General features: G+C 38.1%; 1 protein-coding gene and 1 long non-coding RNA gene across 2 annotated transcripts in view; one reads left to right on the forward strand and one right to left on the reverse strand.

Annotated features, from left to right (window-relative positions):
• The first annotated feature begins 3,980 nt into the window (after positions 1 to 3,980).
• Positions 3,981 to 11,988, forward strand: GKN2 (gastrokine 2). The gene is made up of 6 exons (XM_001381662.4): positions 3,981 to 4,027; positions 7,124 to 7,177; positions 8,353 to 8,490; positions 9,593 to 9,703; positions 10,362 to 10,518; positions 11,266 to 11,988. The coding sequence occupies exons 1-6, from the start codon at positions 4,016 to 4,018 to the stop codon at positions 11,340 to 11,342; spliced, it is 549 nt and encodes a 182-aa protein (XP_001381699.2). The 5' UTR covers positions 3,981 to 4,015; the 3' UTR covers positions 11,343 to 11,988.
• Positions 11,989 to 15,924: 3,936 nt separating this feature from the next.
• The window catches only part of LOC103102127 (uncharacterized), an 84,470-nt gene continuing 77,111 nt past the window's right edge, over positions 15,925 to 23,283 (reverse strand). Inside the window, exons 2-6 of the long non-coding RNA XR_008915537.1 lie at positions 22,697 to 22,750; positions 22,364 to 22,492; positions 19,284 to 19,394; positions 17,224 to 17,365; positions 15,925 to 16,163 (exon numbers count right to left, since the gene is read on the reverse strand). This is a non-coding gene — a long non-coding RNA (uncharacterized LOC103102127). The remainder of the gene's footprint in view (positions 16,164 to 17,223; positions 17,366 to 19,283; positions 19,395 to 22,363; positions 22,493 to 22,696; positions 22,751 to 23,283) is intronic.

The raw sequence follows: 23,283 nt of genomic DNA on the forward strand, positions 1-23,283 counted from the left end.
TTCTATGAGGTAGTTAGTGGAAGCATCTCTGATTTAGAGAGAAAGAAACTGAAGTCCTGAAAAATAAACCGATTCGGCTCAAACAACTAGTAAATGGAAGAATCAGGATTTTAACTTGCTTCCTCTAATCCCATATCTAATGCTTCCCCCACCCACTCCAATGTCATTCCTCCCTATAGTTAGCCTTTTTTTGCTACCCAGTGCTAAAGGGAACTTCAGAAATCATCTAGTCCAACCCTTCCTTTTTACAGATGAACAACCTGTGGCTAGAGAAGGGGAATGACTTGCCCAAAGATCCACAGTGAGTAACAGAATGACTTTAAGATCTGAACCCAAGACTTCTGACTTCAAGATCAGTGTCCTTTAATAACTATAATGTTTCATAGGCAGCCATGGTTTGGGTGATTGGGTGGTGTCAGGCAGACAATAAAGATTTGTTAAGCAGCTACTATGTGCCAGGCACTGTGCTAAGCTGTGGGAATACAAGAAGAGTCAAAAGGCAGTCCTTGCCCTCAAGAAATTTATAATTTAATTGTATGGGGAGTTGGTACTCTAAATAATGAGATTCTTTCCAATAATCAATGATAAACATACTACAGGGGGAAAATTGATTCACATAGTGACATTCCTGATTTAAATAAAAACAAAAGAAAAAATGGAACTTTCAACTAAATGGCAGGATAGCTCATACATTCACATGGTAAAGGCAAATAAAGGAGTTGATGGAAATGGTTTTTATTGCATATCTGCAGGCAATAAGAAACATAATTATTGGGATAATTGGTCATTTTATTACAGTGCTCATTAGCAAAAAAAAAAAAGACTACCACGACAATAATTGCAGCAAGTGTCCAACTGTTTCAGAAAATAAAGAGAGAAGTTCTACATAAAATTCAATAAGAACTTCCAGATTAAATCCTATATTATAGTACCTGGTATATTCAGTACAAAGATGAAAATAGGACAATGAAAACTACGTTGGAAAAAATATACCAGTAATAATGAATGAAGAAGACAAAAACCCATGAACTATCCATCAACTTTATGCTTGTAGCCCAATGTCTATTAAATTCATAATAAATGTTCAATTATCTAACTAGCCAGTCATCATGAATATGCTATTTGATAACAGAATCAGACGTCAACTAACTCCAAACACTTTCAAAACAATTCTATTTTAATAAATGGGAAAATAACTATTTTAATAGACAATAAATGATTCATTAGTGATGTGAGTATCATTCCAGAATTAACTGTTAATTGTTGTTGTTCAGTAGTTTCATACATGTTCATCTCTTCGTGATCCCATTTGGGGTTTCTTGGCAAAGATACTAGAGTAGTTTTCCATTTCCTTTTCATTTTATAGATGAAGAAATGGAAGGAAACAATATTAAATAACATGCCTGGAAGCACACAACTAGTGAGTATCTGAGGCCAAATTTGAATTCAGGAAGATGAGTCTTCTTGGCTCTAGGCCCACTGCTCTATCCACTGTGCCACCTAGCTGGCCCTAATTGTTAATTATATGTTTAGTTACGTATAGTTAAACTACCAACTTGTAGGAACAAAGACCAAAATTAACACAAAGTTGGGGGGGGATAAAAATGAGAAAAAAAGAAATTGTGTTCAATTAGAACAATTCCAATCTGATTTATTTAAATAAGTTATCAATGATGAAAACTTATATATGAACTGAAGAAATGATAGACTGGTTATAATAATTTCCTAAGAAGTTCAATCAATGTAGATAAAGTGCCAAAATAGGGAGATCAAAAGAACCTTAAAAGTGTTTTAGTCCACTAACACTCAATTTAGTTGTCAGTAGGAATGATATAGCAACCAAGAGCAACACCAGTTTAGAATACAAACTCATTTGTAAAATCTTGCAAGAAAAGCTGATAAAAATGTAGGAGCCGACAACTATGAGCCTATATTATATGCCTGCATAAAGAGCTTGTTGCTGCCTGGGAGGTGAAGCTGAGCCAACACACAGCTGGAGCAGAAAAAGAATGAGCAGCTTTCAGAGATTTGATGACCACTTTTACTCAACTTAGACAGGGTACCACTAACAAACATCAGGTTTGGTTTGATGAAAATGATGGGGAAATTCAGAAGCTACTAAATAGAGAACTCTACAGGTTTTACCAGCAGGATAGTTTATCCATCTCTAAGAAGACAGTGTTTAACTCCATCCAAAAGCAAATTGCACATGAAACTTCAAGAGATCTATAGGACTCTTGGCTCAATAAGAAAGCCAGTAAAATTCAACTTTATGTTGATAGCAGCCCTGAAGTTTACTAATGTATTAAAGACTTATAGTTCTCCTCAACCACTCAGTGCTAATGGAGCCATATGGATCAGTGATGAGGACATGATCCTGGAGAAATGATCTGAACACTTTTATAGTATTCAGACCATCCTCAACCAATGCTGAAATCACTGATCATATGTCTCAAGTTGAAGTCAGTCCTTCTCTATTCATACTTCCAACTGAAGAAGTTTTGAATGCCATTAGGCTCCTCTTCTGTGAGTCAGATAGCTAGAAAGTGTCAAAGTCAAAATTTGAACTCAGTTCTTTCCAGTGTTTTCTCACTGTACCACAATACTCCCAGCTCAGTCAGTAATTTGATGAGTGACCTAAGGGCAGTAATGGTGAACCTTTTAGAGGGACAAGTGATATCCTCAGACATGTGTGGAGAGGGGGAGAGGAACAGCCTGACCCTGCATCCATCTGGCTTTCTAGTAACAAATTCTGGTGAACTCTGAGCTGGGCTCTGAATGCCCCCTCTGTATGCGTGTCACAGATTTGCCACCACAGCTTTAGAGGGTCACTTTATTTCTCTGAGTCCAGGGTTCTAAACCCACTGCATTATATTGAGTCTTATGTGCTTGGTGCTAACTCAGGTCAAGGTCTCACGTGGAGGTCCTGGGTCAGTACTTCCTTGACTAGTTTGGTAGAGAACTCTGCAACCATCTTTTCTCCCCAAACTACTGAGTGGACTTAAAGTCTAGTCTAAGGAGGAAGAAGCACTCTCACAAGGACAGTCGCTCATACAACCTCTAGTTAATGCCTACCAACCTCCTCTGGGACGTCTTAGTATGTATGAAGCATATGAAACAACCCAGGAAAGAAGCAAGAATTAAGCTATAGCTCTAACCACCTATGATATACCAAGGGACATTTTTGACCACAAGTGAGGTAGCATGGTTTAGTAGGAAGAGCACTGTGTTTGAAATAAAAAGACCTAGGTCCAAATCCCATCTCTGCTTATTTCAACTTATGCAACCTAGGCTGTTACTTTCTTCTGGACCTCAGTTCTTTCACCTATGAGTTGAGAAGGCAAAACTAGGTGACATTTAAGGTCCTTTCTAGTTCCAAATTCTATGGTTCTTGGATAATTTAAGATAATGTGATGCACTGGATTAAGCCCTGATTTGGGCATTGGAAGACATGGTTTCAAGTCCTTGATTGGAAATCACTTGGTCATAAGCTAAAAAGAGACTTGAAGATCACTTCAGAGGTGGGATAACTTGCCCGAGATCAGTTATGAGCCAAATGTGGCTTTGGTCAAGTCACGTCCCCAATATGGATAGGGGAAGCCTCTATTTTTCTAACATAAAATGAGGACATTGGGTTAGAAGCTCTCTACAACTCCTTATAGCTTAGGTTCTATGACTGCAGGAGGAAATTCTTATGACTTTATATGATTGCCTTGCACAATGAGCAAAATAAAATTAAAAGATTAGAAGAAACTGGGGGTGTGCACTGAATTCTCTTAGAAAATGGAGCAATGATAAGCCTGTAATATTTACAGAATGATGAAGTGAAGGTGACTAATTCCTCTCTTCCATATCATAGCCTGTACATGGGTCCTAGTTCTGAGATAAAGACATTTGCTATGGTGTGTCAAAAAGATATCTCTGTTAGGAACTCCCTACACCCCCAAACCAATAAAAAGAGCAGAAGCCATGATGGGTGAGCCACCTTCAGTCTCTGAAGTTTCTTGCAGCCAACATGAGGACTCATGTGAGTATTAACACTGCTTTGAATACCACTAAAATGGTTAGAAATCTTGAAATACAAAATTGAAAAGAAGCTAAGAGGGGATCTCTTTACCCAAAGTGTTGGGGAACACAACAGCAGATTTACAGTTAAAGAGTTAGAAGTCTCCCAGAGTTGCATTCTGGTGTTGAATCTCATGATGGGTTGAAATCAGAGCCATTATAATGTTAGACATACAACTGAAATGGGGGAATATGATAGCTGTCTTCAGGTATTTGCAGGCCTGCCATGTGGAGGAGAGCTTAAGATTTGCTCTATCTGGCTCCAGAAGTGAGAAAGAGCAAAAAGAAAGGAAAATTTAGGCTCAATAATCAGCTAATTCTTAACAATTAAACTGTCCTAAAATGACAGGAGCAGAGTTAAGAAAAGGGGATCCTTCTAGGGGAACAAATTCCCATTCTTTACAGTCTTCAAGCAGAAGCCAGATGAGCAATTACCTGGTATATTATAGGGGAGATTCCTTTCATGTATGGGTTGGACCACATGGTAACTGAAGTCTCTTACAATTTTCAAAATCTATCTGTGGCCTTTCATTAGCATTTGTATTTGGAAATGCCATCCAGAAAAGACCAAATAGAAATGGATATTGGGGAAAATATTTGAGATGCTTTTTGAAAGAATAATCATTTTATGCCACAATTTCTTTTTGTGTTTTGTTTTGGTTTTTTGGCAGAGATAGGGAGAGTTTAGATTTCCTTGAAAAAGATGGTCCGAAAGAGAAAGAAGGGGTAATAATTGGTGGACAGCTGGAACCCTCACAATATCAGGAGGAAGTGAAAAGGGCATTATATGCTCCTCCAGAGTGTTATGAACCTCCTGTGGCAAACTCTTGAAAGATCATAAAAAAGAATTGTATTAGATAGGCAGACACAGGGGGCCTGTGATCTCCAGAACTAGAGGAAACTTCCAAACTGCTGAGATCAGAGCTCCATCTAAAAAATTAGGATTCCTACCACACACCAGTCTGTCTGCATTGTAAATTCAGGTTTCATTTCAGGAAAATAATCTGGAATTTTCCCCTACCAACTTGGAGATTAGATGTATATGCATGGAGGGGTGGGGGGAATCATTTATTATTGAATGGGATAATTATTGGGCAGGTAATCGGTAAATCATGGCAGATTTTATTGGTATATAATGATGTCATACTTATTACCTAGATTTGTATATTAGGTAAGTTGAACCGCATCCCCTTATGTATCACTCTTTATTTTGTTTTTTGTGGTAGTGGTGGGCATAAGGGTTCAGAATGAACTCAAGAACTGTAGATATCTCATAGGATCATAAATTGAGAAATAGAAGAGAACTTCAAGTTCACTCAATCAGTAAGAGAGACCATGAAGACCTGAATTCAAATGTGAACCTGGATACATCATTTAAGCCCTTTCAGCCTCAGTTACACATCTGTAAAATGGGACGAATAATACAAATCTACCTCAGAGGATTGTTATGAGGAACAAATGAGATCACATATGTACAGTGCTTCATAAATTTGATTGCAACATTATTTCTGGACAACAGACATTATTATTGAAATCCCCTCATTTTATAGGTAAGAAGACTGAGGTTCAGAGAGATAAAATTATTCTCCCAAGATCACAGAGGTAGAAACAGCAGGGCTAACATTTGAACCCTCAGTTCAGAGCCAAGGTTCTTTCCATTTGTACCCTGCTAGAGGGTCTTCCTGGTAGGAAACTTAAACTTCCCAATCTTCATGCAAGCCAGAAATTCTTGTGACATTTAGTCTTAAAGAATTGCTAGAAGCCACTTAAAAGTTATATGTCAGAATAAGATTTTGATCCCAAGTCTTTTTAACTCTAGAGCCAACCACTACATCATTTTACCTCTTACCACAAAAAGGCTCAAGATAAATGGATATTTTTAAAGGTTTAAGTGAATTCAGATAATGGAGTAAAACTAGAAAAACTGAGGCATTATGCAGAACACCCATTTAACCTTTGAAATAGATAGCAAGAAGAGGAATCTATCCATGATGGATCTATCAAAGACAGAATCATGGGCTAGAAGGACCATAGGTCCGACTATGTGTGCTTATTCTGACATTCTGCCTATTAGCAATAAGTAGCTGACAACTTCTAGCAGAGAAATGCATTCTAGCTTCCTTCCTCTTTCCCTTTCATAGTGTCAGAGTAGAAAGTTAACATGGAAAAAACATCCAAGAGAAAATTCAGCACTCTACAGGAAGTGTGAGAACAAATGAATGAAGTATTTATTAATCTCTTACTATATGCAAAACATTGTGCCAAATGCTGGGGACCCAAATATAAAAGTAAGACTGGCTCTTTCTTAAGATACTCACATTCCATTGCAGGAGATAACACATCTGAAAGGTTTTGCCTACAAGATCTCATGCTGTTTAGGAATAGGAGCAAAGAAAATCTCAGTGTTTCTTTTTTAACATTACTTCCCCTGATAAAATTATAACTATTTGACAAAAATCAAAGCATTTTCTTTTTTGTAATATTTTATTTTTTCCAAAATAAACGTAAAATCAATTTTTAACATTCATTTTTTTAAATTTTGAGTTCCAAATTCTCTCCTTCCTTTCCACCTCCCTCCCTCACTTCCTCTCTGACTCCTACCTCCCTGAGATGGTAAGCAATCTGGTATCAATTTTACATGTACAATCATGTAAAGCATTCAAAGAGTTTTCTTGACAGCAAATTTCTTTTCCGAATCTTCTAAAGTGGTGACTGTAGTGCCACAGGAGCAATAGCTAGGCAGCACCTCCACAGTGGTCACTCTCTAGGATGATGGCTACAGACATTGGGCTGGAAGCATCATTATTCCAAAAACTCTGGAGTTCAAAGTTCTGGGCTATCTCCATTAGGGTCTCAGGGGAAACAGAGGTCAAGTTGGTTGTGGTTTGACATACCTGTGCCTCCCTCAGAAAATAGAGAATAGGTTCCTGGAATATCTATACAAACACAACATTATTTCTAGGACCTCTGGATGCCACATGTTGCCACAGAATTAGATGGATTTGATGAAACTGCATGTAACTTCCACCTAAAATAAGTGTGAATCTCTATTTTTCAGATGTTCCTTCTGGCAGTGCTAGCAATCTTCTGTACTCAAACTCATGGATATGAGGTAAGTAAACTGGCCATTTAAAAAATGCAATATACCCTTATCTTCTGTCTTAGAATCAATACTAAGTATAGGTTCCAAGGCAGACAAGTGAGTGGTAAGGGATAGGCAATTGGAGTTCAGTGACTTGCCCAGGGTCATATAGCTAGTCTGTGTCCGAGGTCAGATTTGAACCCAAGGCCTCCTGACTCCCAACTTGGCTCTCTATCCACTGAGCCACCTAGTTGTCTCTACTAGCCCATCTTAATGTTAATACACATCAGTCCAATTCAATAAACATGCATGTTTTATAGCTAACTATGGTCCAGGCACTGGATTAGGGGCTGAGGATACAAAAACAAAAATTAAATAGTGTTTGAATGCAAAGAGGTTATATTCTGCTGGAGGAAAAGAACATGTACATATATAAGTAGATTCAAAATAAATGCAAATTAATTGAAAGTAGAACTAACAGCTGGGGAATTAGGAAACACTTCTTCTAGGAGGTGGTACTTGAGTTGCCACTCCAATGGAGAGAGGGATTCCAACCAGCAGAGATTGGAAAGCCAACCTCGATATTAACCATCTCCAAATTAGTTGGACTGATTCATCATTGAGGGTTTAGTAAGTGCTTAAAATGTGCCAGACATTGTGTGCTAAGCCCTGAGAAATACACTGAAAATCAAAAATGTGGTCCTTGCCCACAGGAGGTTTACACTCTTATAGGGGAAACAATGGGTAAATAACTAGGCTCTGGGGAGTGAGGGGACGAGAGAGCTAAAAGAAAGGAAGACCAGGAAAGGCCTATGGCAGAAGGTGAGATTTGAATTTTATTGAGTATACAAGGAAGTCAGAGGACAGGTGTCTCTGTGTCTCCTAATGAAAATGTATTGTTAGCCACCAGGCTTAAAACTACAGACTTTTCACTTTGAAGTTGGACCTGCCAAGAGCTTCTGCTGGTGACCTGGTTGTCACGCATGCAGGAAAAGAATCATTGCAAGACCTCCTTTGAGCCACTTTTAAATTGGCCTAATCTGACCATGAGCTAGCACTCAGGAGTTCATTCTTTGTGCTTTGAAGATTGATGTTTTGGCTTATGGTTGGCGTTGTTGTTGGTGTTTTTCAGGCCCTTTCTTCCCCCTTTAAATATTTATAATAAAAAGACAATAAGTATAGTTCTTTTTGTATCTGAAATCCAGGTTTTTAACTACTTGAATCCTGCCAATAATGGTGGCCCAGCCCAGGAAACAGTGCAAATTGAAAATGAGAAAAATATTGCCATCATCAACGTCAATGCAGGGACCTGCTCTTCCACCACAATCTTTGACTACAAACATGTAAGTTATATATATATATATATAAGGACCCACTTTCTCAGTCCCAGCAATGGGTTCAGTAACAGAAAATATCACAGAATATTGAGCTGAAAGAGACCTTAATGACCATCTCATCCATCTTCCTTGTTTTTACAAGTGAAGAAACTGAGTCCCAAAGAGAAATGACTTGCAAAAGTTCATATAGTAACTAGGCTTTGATTCAAATCCATTTCCACTGACTGTAACCCCAGTGAATTTATCATGCATGCCATAGGCTGCCCATTTCATCTGATCATTTAGAAAGAAGTAAATAATACGTGCTAAGGAAATAAATTTTGGTTACCTATATAATATCAATTATAATAATAGCTGTGGCAGTTAGGTGGTGCAATGGATAGAATACTAAGCCTAGAATCAGGAAGACTTCATCTTCCTGAGTCCAAATTTGACCTTGGACACTTACTTCCTGTGTGACCCTGGGCAAGTCACTTAACTCTGTTTGCCTCAGTTTCCTCATCTGTAAAATGATCTGGATAAGGAAATGACAACCCTCTCTATTATTCGTGTCAAGAAAACCCTACAGGGAGTCATGAAGAGTCAGATGCAACTGAAACAACTAAACAACAGCATCATAATAATAGAAAGTAAATGCTTGCCCCAAATTTGAATAGCTAGCAAGCAGGATTTGAACTCACATTTAATTCAAAATTCAAAATCCAAAATTCTTTTCACCATGCCATGATACCTCACAAGCAGAATTGTAACTTGTAATTTTCACACTCAAAGCAAGTGGCTTCAAATGTATTTGGACAAAAAAACACAAAACAGAGCCTCAACCCAGTTGGGACAGTGGAAGCCCCGAGAAACCACAAGATGGTTATTGGGGAAGCCACCATGCAGGGAAGCAGATATATGGAAATTTTCTTTTTTAATTTGCTCTTCTTGCTATACAGATGTGAAACTCCACTGCTGATGGGCAGAAAATGTCTTCTGTACTCTTTAAATTTTGGCCCCCAGGGGCAAAACTTCAACCTCCCCATCCTAGTTATATGTGTGTTCATAAATCATTTTTCTCTGAGTCTAGAACAAAGAATGCTATAACCCAACTCTTATCTACTCCTAGGGTTATATTGCTTCTAGGATACTTTCTAGGAGAGCCTGCTATATAATGAAGATGGACCACGAAAGTATCCCTGCTCTGGATCAACTCAGAAGATATGTTTATGAGAGACAGGTGATTATTATTCTTTTATCCAATTTTAAAAGCTTCCATCTACATAGTACTCAAAGAATTTTGTGTGCATTACCTCCTTTGATCCTGACAGCAATCCCATAAAATAGATAGGACATATTATTATTCCCATCTCACAAATGAGGAAACAGGTTCTGAAGAGGTTTGAGGCATATATCCATAGTCACGTAGCTAGCAACTGTGGAAGTGAGGATGGTCTTTTCACAGTACCATGCCACTTCTAAGAGTCTTGCATATTATCGTTTCTATAGTCAGTGCCCAATAAAAGCGAACAGCAGGAATAATTTCTGCACAGAAATGTTCTTGGTAATTATAGAGAATTTTATAACTAGAAGAGATGGCAACAAAAACAAGCATTTCCCTAGTATCTCTTTCATGCAGACTAGAGTTCTGGCAAAGAGGGAGAATTTAGGCAAAACTTGGTCTTTGCCCTCATCAAACTTATGAGGATGGAAGATGAGCTTATGAGGTCTTACCCTCATGGAACAATGAGGTTAAGAAATAAATACAGTGAAAATACACATAGTAAATATAATATAAAATATGTTGAATGTTGTTAATGTATTAAAGATATATATTTTTAATGTTCTATGGACTCCAAAGGGAGAAGACTCATTATTTTTCTTCAATTTTTACCTAGGCACTGCAAAACATGTTTTCTCCCAAATATTCCTGGGTGAAATACAACCCCATACAGTCCCTGATCACCGATATTGATTGGTTCCTGTTTGGTTCACCCATAGAGAAGCTTTGCAAACATGTGCCCCTGTATAAGGGTGAAGTGGTTAAAGAGAGCCGTGAGTATACTGTGGGAAACCTTTGGAGTGATCTTGGAATTGTCTTCCACATAGAAGTATCCCAGCTTAGAGAGGAATGGGAAGAAAGTATAAACATGACCCCCTGGCCTTCAGGAAACTTGGAGAAATTCTTCTTCTTACTAGACTGTATCTGCTCCTGAGGAAGCGGTGTAATCCCACTTATGGTAGCAAGGACTAGGCAGGGTGTCATGGTTTAGGGAAATGAAAAAGAAGAGCAATAAATGAAAAATTCTACCCCAGAACCTAGCATGTTGCATGGCACATAATAGACACTTAATAAATGTTTATTGACTGACTACCCACAAATATTATTTTTCGAAGTATAAGTATAAATAGAATCTTGATTGGTGAATTTGCTAATTGTTCATTTTGAAGAAGTGTTCCGTCCTTGGTCAAAACACTGGGGTGACAGTAGAGTTGTGGGATCAGCAGTATACTAGGAGTTACAATACCTAGTTTCTGCTACTTATTAGTGTATCTGTGGGTAAGTCGTAAGTCACTTCTCTAACATCTTTATTAAATTTTTAATTATTTAATATGATTGATTATCAGCTTATTAAATGAATGAAAATTAATTATTAAATTAACACCATTCATCAAATGGGTAGATATCTTCAGGAATTGTACTTTATAAACTGTAAAAGACTAAAAATGTGACATGACAAAAGGCTTTTTTCTGGGACTAGATTGTAGTAATCATTTGCTTCTTTCTCTTCCTTCTTTTAGCTGGTGCTAAGGGTTGTGCCAAGGTTGGTCTCCTGGGCATTCTCCATATTGGCATTTGCGCAGATCTACACCTTTAACATCGTCCTATTGGAGCTGTCATTCAGAGGAGGTACCCTTGGATTTCATGATTCCACTCTTGTAACTAAATAATAACATCACAGTGCTCCCGCTTACCCCCTGGTGGTGACTGGAAGAGAGAAATGTGTGCATCAACAATAAAATTTGTTTTATTTTAAAATGTTTGATGGGGTTTTTTCCCTTCACCATAAAAACTGAAGAGAAGGTCAGTGAGTTCCTCCTTACATTTTCTTGGCCATAGCTGACTATAACCATTGTATGAAAGGTTTTCTTCTGAGAGGAAAGGCCTACATACAATTAGATAGAATATTTACCTCTTGGGCTTGTTGTTCTCATTTAGATAACTTAGGACTTATGGTACTTCCCACTGCTAGGGTGTCGTGATCAACTAAGCAACCTTGTAAGCACACATATTCTCAAGGCTCAAAACATGAAGTTTATTTAAAATCATAGAATCAGAGAATGTTAAATCTGGACTCAGGCTCTTCCTAACTCTGTGACCCTGGGCAAGTCACTTGACCCCCACTGCCTAGCCTTTACCACTCTTCTACCTTTGAACCAATACACAGTATTGATTCTAAGATGGAAGGTAAGGGTTAAAAAAAACAACTTAAGTAAATGATATCTACAGTATTCCTCTCAACCACAAGTTAAATAATTGTCCCCCAAAAAAAATCAAAAGGAAAAAAAGGAAATAAGGTTAATTTGAGATGGCCTATTCTTCATGAAGTCATTCTGGCCCTTTGTAAACAATGCTTTCATTTCTAGATAGTTGTCTTTTTAATCCATTCTAGAATTTACCCAACAAAGTCAAGCTCACTTTGTTTTCTTCCCTCTTTCTGAACATTTCAAAAAAAAAAATTGCCCTTCCCCAATGTAGTATTTCTAGCCTTCTCAATGGGTAAGGAAGGGATTAAGGGAAAGAAAGAATTTATAACTGAAAACAAAATCATTTTTTAAAAGAAGTTATTAGCTACTCCGATTTTTGGCAGAAAGAGAATGTCAGTTAATATTAGCATAATAGAAGATTTCCATCACCAGTATGCTATGCCTTTGCACCAACCTTGTTATCTCTCTCCTATCTTCTTTATCTATGTCTTCTTTCTGTCTAGGTGGTCTGCAGTACACATCAGTGACAAAATCACAGCTGTTTGTTCCTCCTTTGAGCTTTCCTCAAGTTCATTCTTCTTCCTTCTGGTCCTTGGGTTTTCTCACATTAATATACTTTCGTTCAATACAATGCTATCCCACCATCTTTACCTCTTATTTCTTTTGAATAAGGAATATCCATCCAGGCCAGATTCTCATCATGGTTTCAACCATCAAGTCTCAGTGATACTTTGAGGTCAAATTTGCCTATTTGCAGTAGGACATCCAGCTCCTGTTGTGCATTACCTGCCTAAACTAGGCAACTGTGTAGGTGATATGTGAGATAGGTAAGGCTTTGGGTTTAACTACTGGCACCCGTCTTGGAAACAAATACAATGAATGAAACTATTCCTGTTGGTGTACATTCTAGGGAGAAAGATAATAAGTACATTCACCTATAAGACTGCTTTCACTTTGGGCCTAAAATTGAGAATCCAAGGTAGATACTCTATCCACACCAGTGCGCCCTTCTGTGGTTTCTTGAACCATTGCTCGGCTTTTTGATGTTCAATTCACTCCTAGATGTCTTTGATAGCTATTTTCCCCCTTTAACTCCTGTGACCTTTGTTCTTGTTGAAGAGTTGCTCTAGAGATCAGGCATTCCCCTGCAAGTGGTCTCCATTCCCATGACTATGTTGGTTCAGGGTAGTGTTTCATAGTCTCATACTCTCTTGCCTCCAACATCAAAAAAGGGTGCCTCCTACCTCCAGAAATACCTCCCTTAGGTCTATAAGGACTGAAAGTACCCCAATCTCTTTCTAAATGTCCCTTCAAAGGAAGCCAAGATGGTGGCTTAGAAGCAGCACAAGCCTGAAACTGCTCTGACTATCCTTCCAAACTGATCTTTAGAAGGTGCCTCCAAAGGACAAGAGTCAAAGCAGGACGAATAAGGGGCTCTCCCAGGGAACACAACTTGAGAGGTAGGCGGAGACAGTTGATTTTCACATGATAAGGGGAACTAGAAGCAAAACTGCTCACAGAAGAAGGCTGACTGACCACTCCCCCACCTGCTGCACCAGACTCCGGACCTGGACATAGGTCAATTTTGCAATCCTGAGACACAGGCTACACCAACAAATGTATGTCAAATCCCATGTTTCCCATTAGGCCACTTGGTTGGGATTCAAATTTTCTAGGGCTGATTCTTTCCCTTTTTGTTAAAGTCTTACCTTCTGTCTTAGAATCAATACTGTGTGTTGGTTCCAAGGCAGAAGAGTGGTAACGGCTAGGCAATGGGGGTTAAGTGACTTTTTGTGCAGGGTCACAGAGCTAGGAAATATCTGATGTCAAATTTAAACCAGGACCTCCTGTCCACTGAGCCACCTAGTCATCCCATTACCTTTCATTTTTGTTGTACACATTTTTTAAGATTTAGGAAAAAAAAAAGCCCTTTATATTCTGTCCCAAAATTGATATTAAATATCAGTTCCAAAGCAGAAGAACAGGAAGAGCTAAGCAATTAGGTTTAAATTACTTAAATGTGGGTCTGAGAGCTAGAAAGTATCTGAGGCCAAATTTGAACCCAGGACATACCAACTCCAAGCTTGGCTTTCTATCCACCGAGCCACCAAGTGGCCCACAGGAATGCTTCTTAAATAAACCAAGGAGAGAGGGAATCACACATTCCTTGGCATTACCCCCTAACATGAAAAGTTTTGTAGTCACCTCTGTGTATGGTATGTTACAACTGGAAAGAATATTAGAAATATAGAGGAAGTGACATGCTCAGGGTCACACAGCCAGAACTAAAACCCAGGTCTTTTGACTCTAAGACTATAACACTCCAAGCACTCCCTGATATGCCCCTCTGAGGGGGGAAAGCAAATGCTAGAAGCTAGTTGGATTGTGTGCTACACTAAGATAAGTTAATCACTAACATTTATATGGCTATTTAAGGTGTGAAAAGTTCATACAAATCACATACAAGTTGCCAATCAATATGGATGGAAGAAGTTGTAACACTTCTATGGATAACAACAAGTTAGCTAGATGGCCCAGTGGCTAGGGTGCTGGTCCTGGAGTCAGGAAGACCTGAATTCAAATCTGATCTTCCTGACTCCAGACATTTACTGGCCATCTATATCCTTGGGCTAGTCATTTAAATCTGATCTGACTTTATTTACTTATATGCAAACTGGAGATAGTAATCATACCTGCCTCCAGGTTGTTATGAGGATCAAAGGAGGTAATTCTATAAAGTTCTTCACACAATACCTGGGCACATAGAAGATGCTAGTTACTATTAAAAATATAAATTATAAATATGATAAATGCTAGTTACTAAGATTATAATACAGATAATTCCCTACTCTGATGAGATGACCAATTCCATCACACTCCCCAAACCACTTAAGAATGCTGTGCGGTAGATAGTTTTTTGGCAGGTGAAGGGTGCCAAACCTATAATTTCATTGGTAAGAGGAACTCTCAACAACAAAACTCCCTTTACCAAGGAAGATTGACACTTGCTCTGAAACTTAGAGCTAACAAGAGGCTGACTTAAATACCATGCAGCCAGTATATGTTAATATTAGTGTCTATAAGGGCAGTCAGGTGGCACAGTGGGTATATAGAGGATCTGTATTCAAATCTGGCCTTATACTTTCCAGCTATGTGACCTTGGGTAAGTCACTTAACCTTTTTTGCCTAGGCCTTTTCTTTCTGTCCTAGAGTTGTTACTAGAATAGAAAATAAGGGTTTAAAAAATATATTTTAAACAGAAAATTATAGTGCCTACCTCCCAGAGTTGTCAGGATCAAATGAGATAATAATTGTAATGCACTTATTGTAATGCCTGGCAAATTGTACATGTTATATGAATATTAGCTCTTATTAGATTTCAGACTTGAACTCAGATCTTTATGAAGCTGAGTTTAGTTCTCTGTTCACTGGGCCACCTTATCTTTCATGAGATAAATACTACCAGTATTTTCATCCTCATTTTTGGGGTGAGAAATAAGGATGAGAGAGGGGGAATAATTTGTATAAGGTTATATAGCTAATAATTGGTAGATCCATGATCAAACCCAGTTCTGCTGAAATAGAAGAAAGGCACTTTTAGCATGGTAATCAGAGAGATGTTCTCAGAACTAAGAAGGTCTGAATTCAAGTCCTACCTCTAAAACATACTATTGGTGACTCTGGGCAAGTCACTTGACCTCTTAATGTAGTGGGCATCTCTTAGAAACCTTAATTTACAGAGAAGCTTCCTTTACCAGTGAAATCACAGATCTATATCCCCAACCTATGTTTCTTAAACAAAATACAATGTTCTTTTCACTATTGACTCCAGTTCCCTCTGCTAACAATGCGCAATGCTAGACAAAGAACTAATTAAAATTGTCATATCTGTAACTACTTTGGTATCTCAAGAAGACAAAGATCAACTCATTTTAACTCGGGAGGGAAAAGAAGGTTGCAACACTTGCTTAAAATAATTTTATTGAAATCAACAATATAATCTACAAGATACAGGCAGAATTGCTTCTCTCTTGGGAAGCAAAGAACCATGGTTCCTTAACAAATCAGCAGGAGCTCCAACCCTTCAGTAGCTGAAAATGATGTTCATCAGAGTCCTGGGATCTCCCCACAGATGAGGATGCCAAAACCATATGTGTTGGTATAAATCCGTGCTTTGAAGCAAGATTGGGGATCCAGTGCCAGGGCACAGCCTTTAAGCAGAAAGAGACTCAAGTTAAGAGAGAAAACTACCTCACTACCAACTACCTGCCAATTAAATGACCTCCAGGTTACATGAAAGGCAATTCAGTGTATTGTATAAAGTCCAAAAGAGTTGACTTATTTTTCCAACAAATACTGGCCATGTGATTCTAGAAAATCACTTAACCTCCATGTGCCCCAGGCAATTGCGTAGTATTATAAATTACAAGTGTGTTTCAATTCCAGGAATATTGTAAACCAGTGATCCTCAAACATTTTAATCTCAGGATCCCTTTACAGTTTTAAAAATTATTGAGGATTCCTCCTGCAAGAGCATTTATGTTGGCTATGTCTGTTTTTGTTTCCCATGTTAGAAATTAAAGTGGTTTAGTATTATTATCAAAATAGTTTTGACTTTGTGGACCCCCTGAAAGGGTCTTTGGGTTAGCCAGGGTTCCCTGGACTACACCTTGAGAACCACCACCCTATACACATAAAAATTATAAGTCCAGACCAATGTGTTACATAATTAGACATCATGCTAGATTCGTGGATATTTTTTAAGGATTATGGAATTAGAATTAGGAATTCCGTTGGGAAAATTTTGAAGGAGGTAAAATTTTTCAGGGCAACTAGGTGGTATAGTTCTTGAAATCAGAAAGATCAGAGTTCAAATCTAGCCTCAAACACTTAATTAGCTGTGTGACCCTGAGCAAGCCACGTAACCCTTTTGCCTCAGTTTCCTCATTTATAAAATGAGTAAGAGAAGAATGGCAAACCACTCCAGTATCTTGGCCAAGACAACCCCAAATGAGGTCACAAAGAGTCAGATATGACTGAACTGACTAGACAACAACAAAAATGGTGTTCTCCTGATTGGACAAGACCCAGAATCAACAATCCTCAGAGCCAGTGGTCATGTGACTATCAGAGTTTAAATACCTCCATGTTATTTCTCTACCTATTTCCAATAAGCTCTTCAGCCATTGTGGATGGTATGCCAAATAGTTTCTTTCTCTGAACCTCCCAAAGCATTGATCACCTGTCTTGACACAAGAAAAACTGACTTACCCTCAGGCCGTTGCTGTGCAAAGTAGGTGGGAAACCCTCTACATAGATCACTGATAGGCTTTCCATATTGAGCAACATTCTTAACCCGAGTGGGTAAAACCACATAGGTGACACCTTTTGAGGAGGTATGATTCCTGGGTAACTGGAAGCAAATAGGATTTGAGAGTTAATTTTGGAAAAGACCTTACTAATAGAGCACCTATCCTTCATTTCACAGATGGGCAAACTGAGTCCCAGAAAAAGAAAGGGATAACCCAAGGTAATACAGCAGCAGGATTACGGATTTATAGGATCTGGAGCTAGAAGAAACTTCGGAGCTCATTTGATTCATCTCCTTGCGTTTACCTAGGAGGAAAATGGAGTCTAGGGAGATTACATGACTTGCCCAAGCTCATACAGGTAGCAAGCATCCAAGGCAAGATTTGAACTCTGCTGAATCTGGAAAAGTTGTATATAGAAACAATCTGTCAATGGATGAACTCTTTACAAGCAGTGGGGAGAAACCTTTAGGCCATAGGCTAAAACTGGATTTCAGTTTACCTTTATTCAGACTATAGAGCACAAACTAAGACACCAAACCTTCATATATGGCTCAAGTTACAAAAATGTGTGATTTTTTAACAATTTTGCAGCAGTATTCTAAAAGTAGACCGTGATCCCAGACTACCCTTCTTTGTGTCTCTCTCATTGCTTCTCTGTGTTTGTGTTTTTAGCTTTCTCTTGGGCTCCTATTTCTGTGCATATCCCTTCTCTGATCTTACCTTAGAAGTATATCTTCTATCAATTGTTATAAAATTGTTTAAATTTGTTGTTTATTGAATAATTGCATGCTCTTCTATTTTTTCATTTTAATAACAATAGTTAGAGAACACTTTTTATCTACTTAACTTTAGAATTCCTATCCTGGGTTCCAAATGTCATGATTATTAATGGAGTACAAATTATCCCACTTAGTCTACTAAGACATCAGGCCATTCTTCAGTTTCACACTCTATTCAACCATCCCTCTAGGCTATCATGCTATCTGTCTGTCATACCATTATACATACCTTTCTCCATTGCTTTTCACCAAAAGTTTTCAGCATAGCAATGAAAACAATAAGGACATTGCTTCTTGAAAGGGCATGACAGGGAATTGCCCTAAATATCAATAGTACCTATAAGGCATGTGTAATTAGGTGGTACAGTGGATAAAGTGCCAGGGCTGGTGTCAGGAAGGAATAGGTTCAAATCAGAGATCAGACACGTACTAGCCTTTTGATCCTGGGCAAGTTATTTAATCCTGTTTGCCTCAGTTTCTTCATCTGTAAAATGAACTAGAGAAGGAAATCCAAAGTATTCCAGCACCTCTGCCAAGAAAACCCCAAAAGGGGTTTCAAAGAGTCAAGAAGGACTGAAAACAACTAAAACAAAACCTACACGAGAGTAGTGACTGGGAAAAAGAGTTTTGTTCTGGGCAGTGAGAGGGCTAATGAGTTTTGGGGTTACATTCCATAAGTTTACCTATGAAATCCTGAAGAAGCAGGTGGAGCATTTTCCAAAGCATTTCGGTAGATTTGTTCATGTTCTTTTCATTTAGTAATTGAAAGTCAACTAACAGTGTAAGTCAAACTCCAGCAAAACAAAGGTTTCTAAATTAGTCGATAGCGTGCAATGTCACCGTAGCCAATAGTCTTTGTCCTCAGTAAGTTGTGGTAGCAAGATGACACTCTTGTCATCAGTAATAATAAATACTAGTAATTCCCATTGACTCCCATTTCTGGGACATGGAGTTTACAAAGTACTTTCCCCATAGTAGAAATAAGTCATTCAAAGATTATTGTCCTTTCACAGCTAAGGAAAACTGAGGCTCTAAGAGCTCATGGTCACCCAGAAAAAGTGCCCAAGACAGGATTCAAACCCAAGTCTCTCCCCTTTTTTGAGTACTGATAAGGTGTATAATACAATAACCAAAAAGCTTACAATACCCTCTACACATCCACAAACTGATTGGAAAATTGTTCTCTGGAGCCGCGGTTCTGCTTTCAAGCAATCTTTGGTGGTCAGCACTGCTCCCTTACCTGCTTATTATGTAGGGCTTTCTGGAGGACTTCCAGACTGGGGAGGATAACTTTGTCCATCTTGGTCAGCATGCAAACCTTCTTACTAAACAGCTTGGCAGCCAAATAACCCTTGAACAACATAATAGATTTATTTGTAATAATTTTTTTGTAATTAAGATCGCCTGATCTTAATTCATTCAAGCTGAATATAATGTGAAAATAGAAATTACGGTAAGGCCTCATTTTACATGACCATTTTACATGCTCCCAGACCCTTCAAGTAGGTGGGAAATTGCACATAGCAGCAAACTCTATTATTTAATAACTATTCCTAAAATGAACATAATAAGCTAGGCACTTTTACGACTTGTCTTTGGTTTCTCGAAGCTACCAGAATCACTACTTTTGTACTTTGGGCTCATGATTAATAACTAAAGAGCATCAATGAAACAAAGAGAAGCACTGATTTGAGGCAGACTTCACTAGTTACAAATGAGAACTCTGGACAAAGACTGTTGCAAGAGCTAGTGTTTCACATGAAAGAATGTAATGACTAACACTAATGCTTCTCAGAGAGAGAATGAGTGTGATCAGGTGAACTGCTTGGGGAAATGGCAAGGATTTGGCATGTAATTAAAATTGTTCACATATTTTTCTGCCTTTATTTTTTATCTCCAATTATGTATATCCAAATTCTCATATACTGAGTGTGCATAAACGAGGACCTACTGCATTCCTCAAGACTAATGCATATGGAAAGCCCAAGGGTGGCAAAATATTTAAAAGAAAATGTATATATGTAAATATATATAATTTGTATAAATATGTATAATTTACATAAACATATATAGCCCACTTCCATTCTCTTTCCTTGGGCCTACTGATTTGGAGAAGGGCCAACTCGAAAAGACTCTCTACTAATGATAGTTGGTATTTGTAGAGCCTTTAGAGGTTTCCAAAGTGCTTTGCATAAATTATCTTATTTTATCCTGAGAACAATCCTGTGGGATTCATGCTGCAACATGGAAATTAAGGTTAATATGACTTGCCTGTGGTTATAAGATAATAGTCAAAATATTGTATCACAATAGTCAGAATTTGAACCCAAATCTTCTGACTCAAGTTCAGAGCCCTCTCCAATATTCTATGACAGCATTGTTAATCCTTTCTAAGGGATGTTGATTTGCCCAGTGTTTATAAACTCAAGGCTCATAGAATTTAGGCAGAGAATAGATCTTAGTGCCTTAGTCCAACTCAATCTCATTTTATCAATGAGAAAACTGGAACTCAAAAGGGTTAACAATTTAGCATCAGTCAGATCAGAGGCTTTTAGTGTTGGAATGGATCTAAGGAACTCCTTGATTCTGGAGAGGTTCAGTAACTTACTCAAGGCCACAGAGTAGTGAAAGTCAGAATCAGGATTTGAAATCAAGTCTGCTGACTACATAACCAGTGCTTTTCCCAGCATACCAGGGAGAAATGGAGAAAGAAAAGAAATGAACATTTGTATCATGGCTACTATGTACCAGACTCTGTGCTTTATAAATATAATTTTATTACCCTGCAAGGTAGGGGCTACTTATTATTCCTATTTTACAGTTGGAGAAATTAAGGCAAAGGTTAAATGTCTGGCCCAATCGCACAGCTAGTAAGTGTATGAGGCCATATTTGAACTCAGATGTTCTTGACTCCAGATGTGATGCTCTATCTGCTACACCACCAGAAGCTTCATTTAACTGGTGGCAGGAATAGTGGCAGAATTCCAAAGTATACTTTTCCCAAGAGCCACTAATTCTCATTGCTACTCCTAATTCCTTCACAGGTAAGGATGATAATGGTGGCAATCATTAATAGAACCAACTCCTAGCTTTACCATGATCACCAAGTGAGATGATAATAATGGCTACATTGTAAGTACAAGGGTCAGTTAAAAATACATAACTTAATTACATTTACATATATGTTATTTAAATATTTTTAAAATCTAATAAATATTAGACATTATTGTTGATTGTGATAAAAATAGTTAATATGTGCATATACATTAAGAGCAAATGTCTTTTTAAAATAATTATACCACTTCAGTATATAGCACTTTTCAGATATGAAGCACTTTTAGATATATTCTTTTATTTTATCCTCACCGCAATCATATAAGGCAAGCAGGTCAGAATATTATCCCTAGTTTACAGATAGGGAAACTGAGGCACCGAAATAGTCACCTTAGCAGATCAAGAACTAAAGACTTTGGTTCCTGACTTCAAATCCTGTGCTCTTTCAAGCAGGCCATATTGAATCATCACAGAATTAGAGAAAGAAGGTACTTTTGTGGCCAACTAATTCATCCCACTCATTTTACAGATGACTACTTGAGAGGTGTGGGGGCAGCTGGGTGGATCAGTAGTTAGAGTACCAGTCCTGGAGTCAAAAGGACGAGATCAAATAAGGCATCAGATATTTACTAACTATATGCATGACCCTGGACAAGTCACTTAACCCTGTTTGCCTTGGTTTCCTCATCTGTAAAATGAGCTGAAGAAGGAAATGGCAAACCACTCTAATCTTTGCCAAGAAAATCCCAAATGGGGTCGTGAAGAATCAGACATCACTGAAACAGCAAACATGGGAAGTGAGTTATCCTCTGTCTCACAGTTTGTGGTAAGTGGTAGAGTTGGGACCCTAACCCAAAGCCTTTGGCTCCAAAGCTAGCAAGTTTTTGGCCTCTCTCTTTCTTTTAGTCACAGGCAAATTTTGAAGTCTTTTTTTTAACTGACCTGTGACTGCATCAGTGTAGGAAGCTGGCAGGAGAGACTTCTCTACCAATACAGCTAGACAGCTTCTCCCCAACCCATATTCTTGCCTAGGACACTGAGTTTAAGTGACTTACCCCCTAATCATTCAACCAGTAGATAACAAAGACAAAACTTGAACCCAAGACTTCCTGACACAGAGGTCAGCTCTTTGTGAACTATTTCATGTTGCCTTCCCCTCTCTGGCCACATCATTTTTCAATGAAATATGAAAATATTTATAAATTCCAAAATATAAAACTGAACATTGACTAAGACCAAATTTGTTTAGTGAGGCTCATGTCTTACTCGGCTGTAATCCAATATGCCATCCCATTCACTCCAAGGATTAGTATCATGGATGAGAGCAATGCTGCCATGGATATCAATATTGGCATTATGGTCCTCATCGATTCTCTTCAGGAGTTGGCTTTGGTCCTAGAGAAAACAAAATCTTGAACAATATTAAAGAGATTGAATCTGGATCCTCCCCAGATCCTGAGGGGGCCTTTATTCACAACTCATTTCATGCACTTTGTTTGGGGAATGAGAAGTGCTTTTGGAAGATCTTTCTTAGATTTCACTGTTTCAAATTCCTTTGATTCTCAGGAGCTCCACCATTAAAACTTGTTAGCCACTCACCGTTTTTGCCAGGGATGGAGTCAAGAAGATTGCCAAAAAGGCAGCAATCACTGTCTATAATCGAAACAAACAAACAACAAGTCAATGGGGGAAACTCTCTTCCTGTCTTTGGATCACAACCAGAGGTTAGAGCTTTCCAAAAAAGTCCAAGGCCTTTGTTCTCCAAATTGTTCCTAGTTAATACGATTTAAAATTTGGATGGATCTTGGAGATCTTTTAGTCCAGTCCTTTCTTTCGTTTTACATCTATCAATCTTTCTAATTATTTCCTCTTCCGTAAAGTGAGGGAGTTGGGTTAGATCTTTTCTAAGGTCATTTCCAGCTCAAAATTTATTATTCTATGAACTTCACAGAACTGTGAAGGAAAAAATGTTGTAAATCTAAAATGCTATAGGAATGTAAGTGGTTATTACTATTTATATCCCATCCTCTTCTCACTGAATGAAAACAATAAAATCTAAAATGAATCTTAATATGGACAAAAATTAACCAGATACTACATTCAATGTAATTCAACAAATATTTATTGAAGTCCTACTAGATGCAGGCAGAGAGAGAAGCAGCATGTTATAGTGATCAAAGAGTTAG

Source organism: Monodelphis domestica, chromosome 1 (genome assembly GCF_027887165.1).
Source record: "Monodelphis domestica isolate mMonDom1 chromosome 1, mMonDom1.pri, whole genome shotgun sequence".
Lineage (NCBI taxonomy): Eukaryota > Metazoa > Chordata > Mammalia > Didelphimorphia > Didelphidae > Monodelphis > Monodelphis domestica.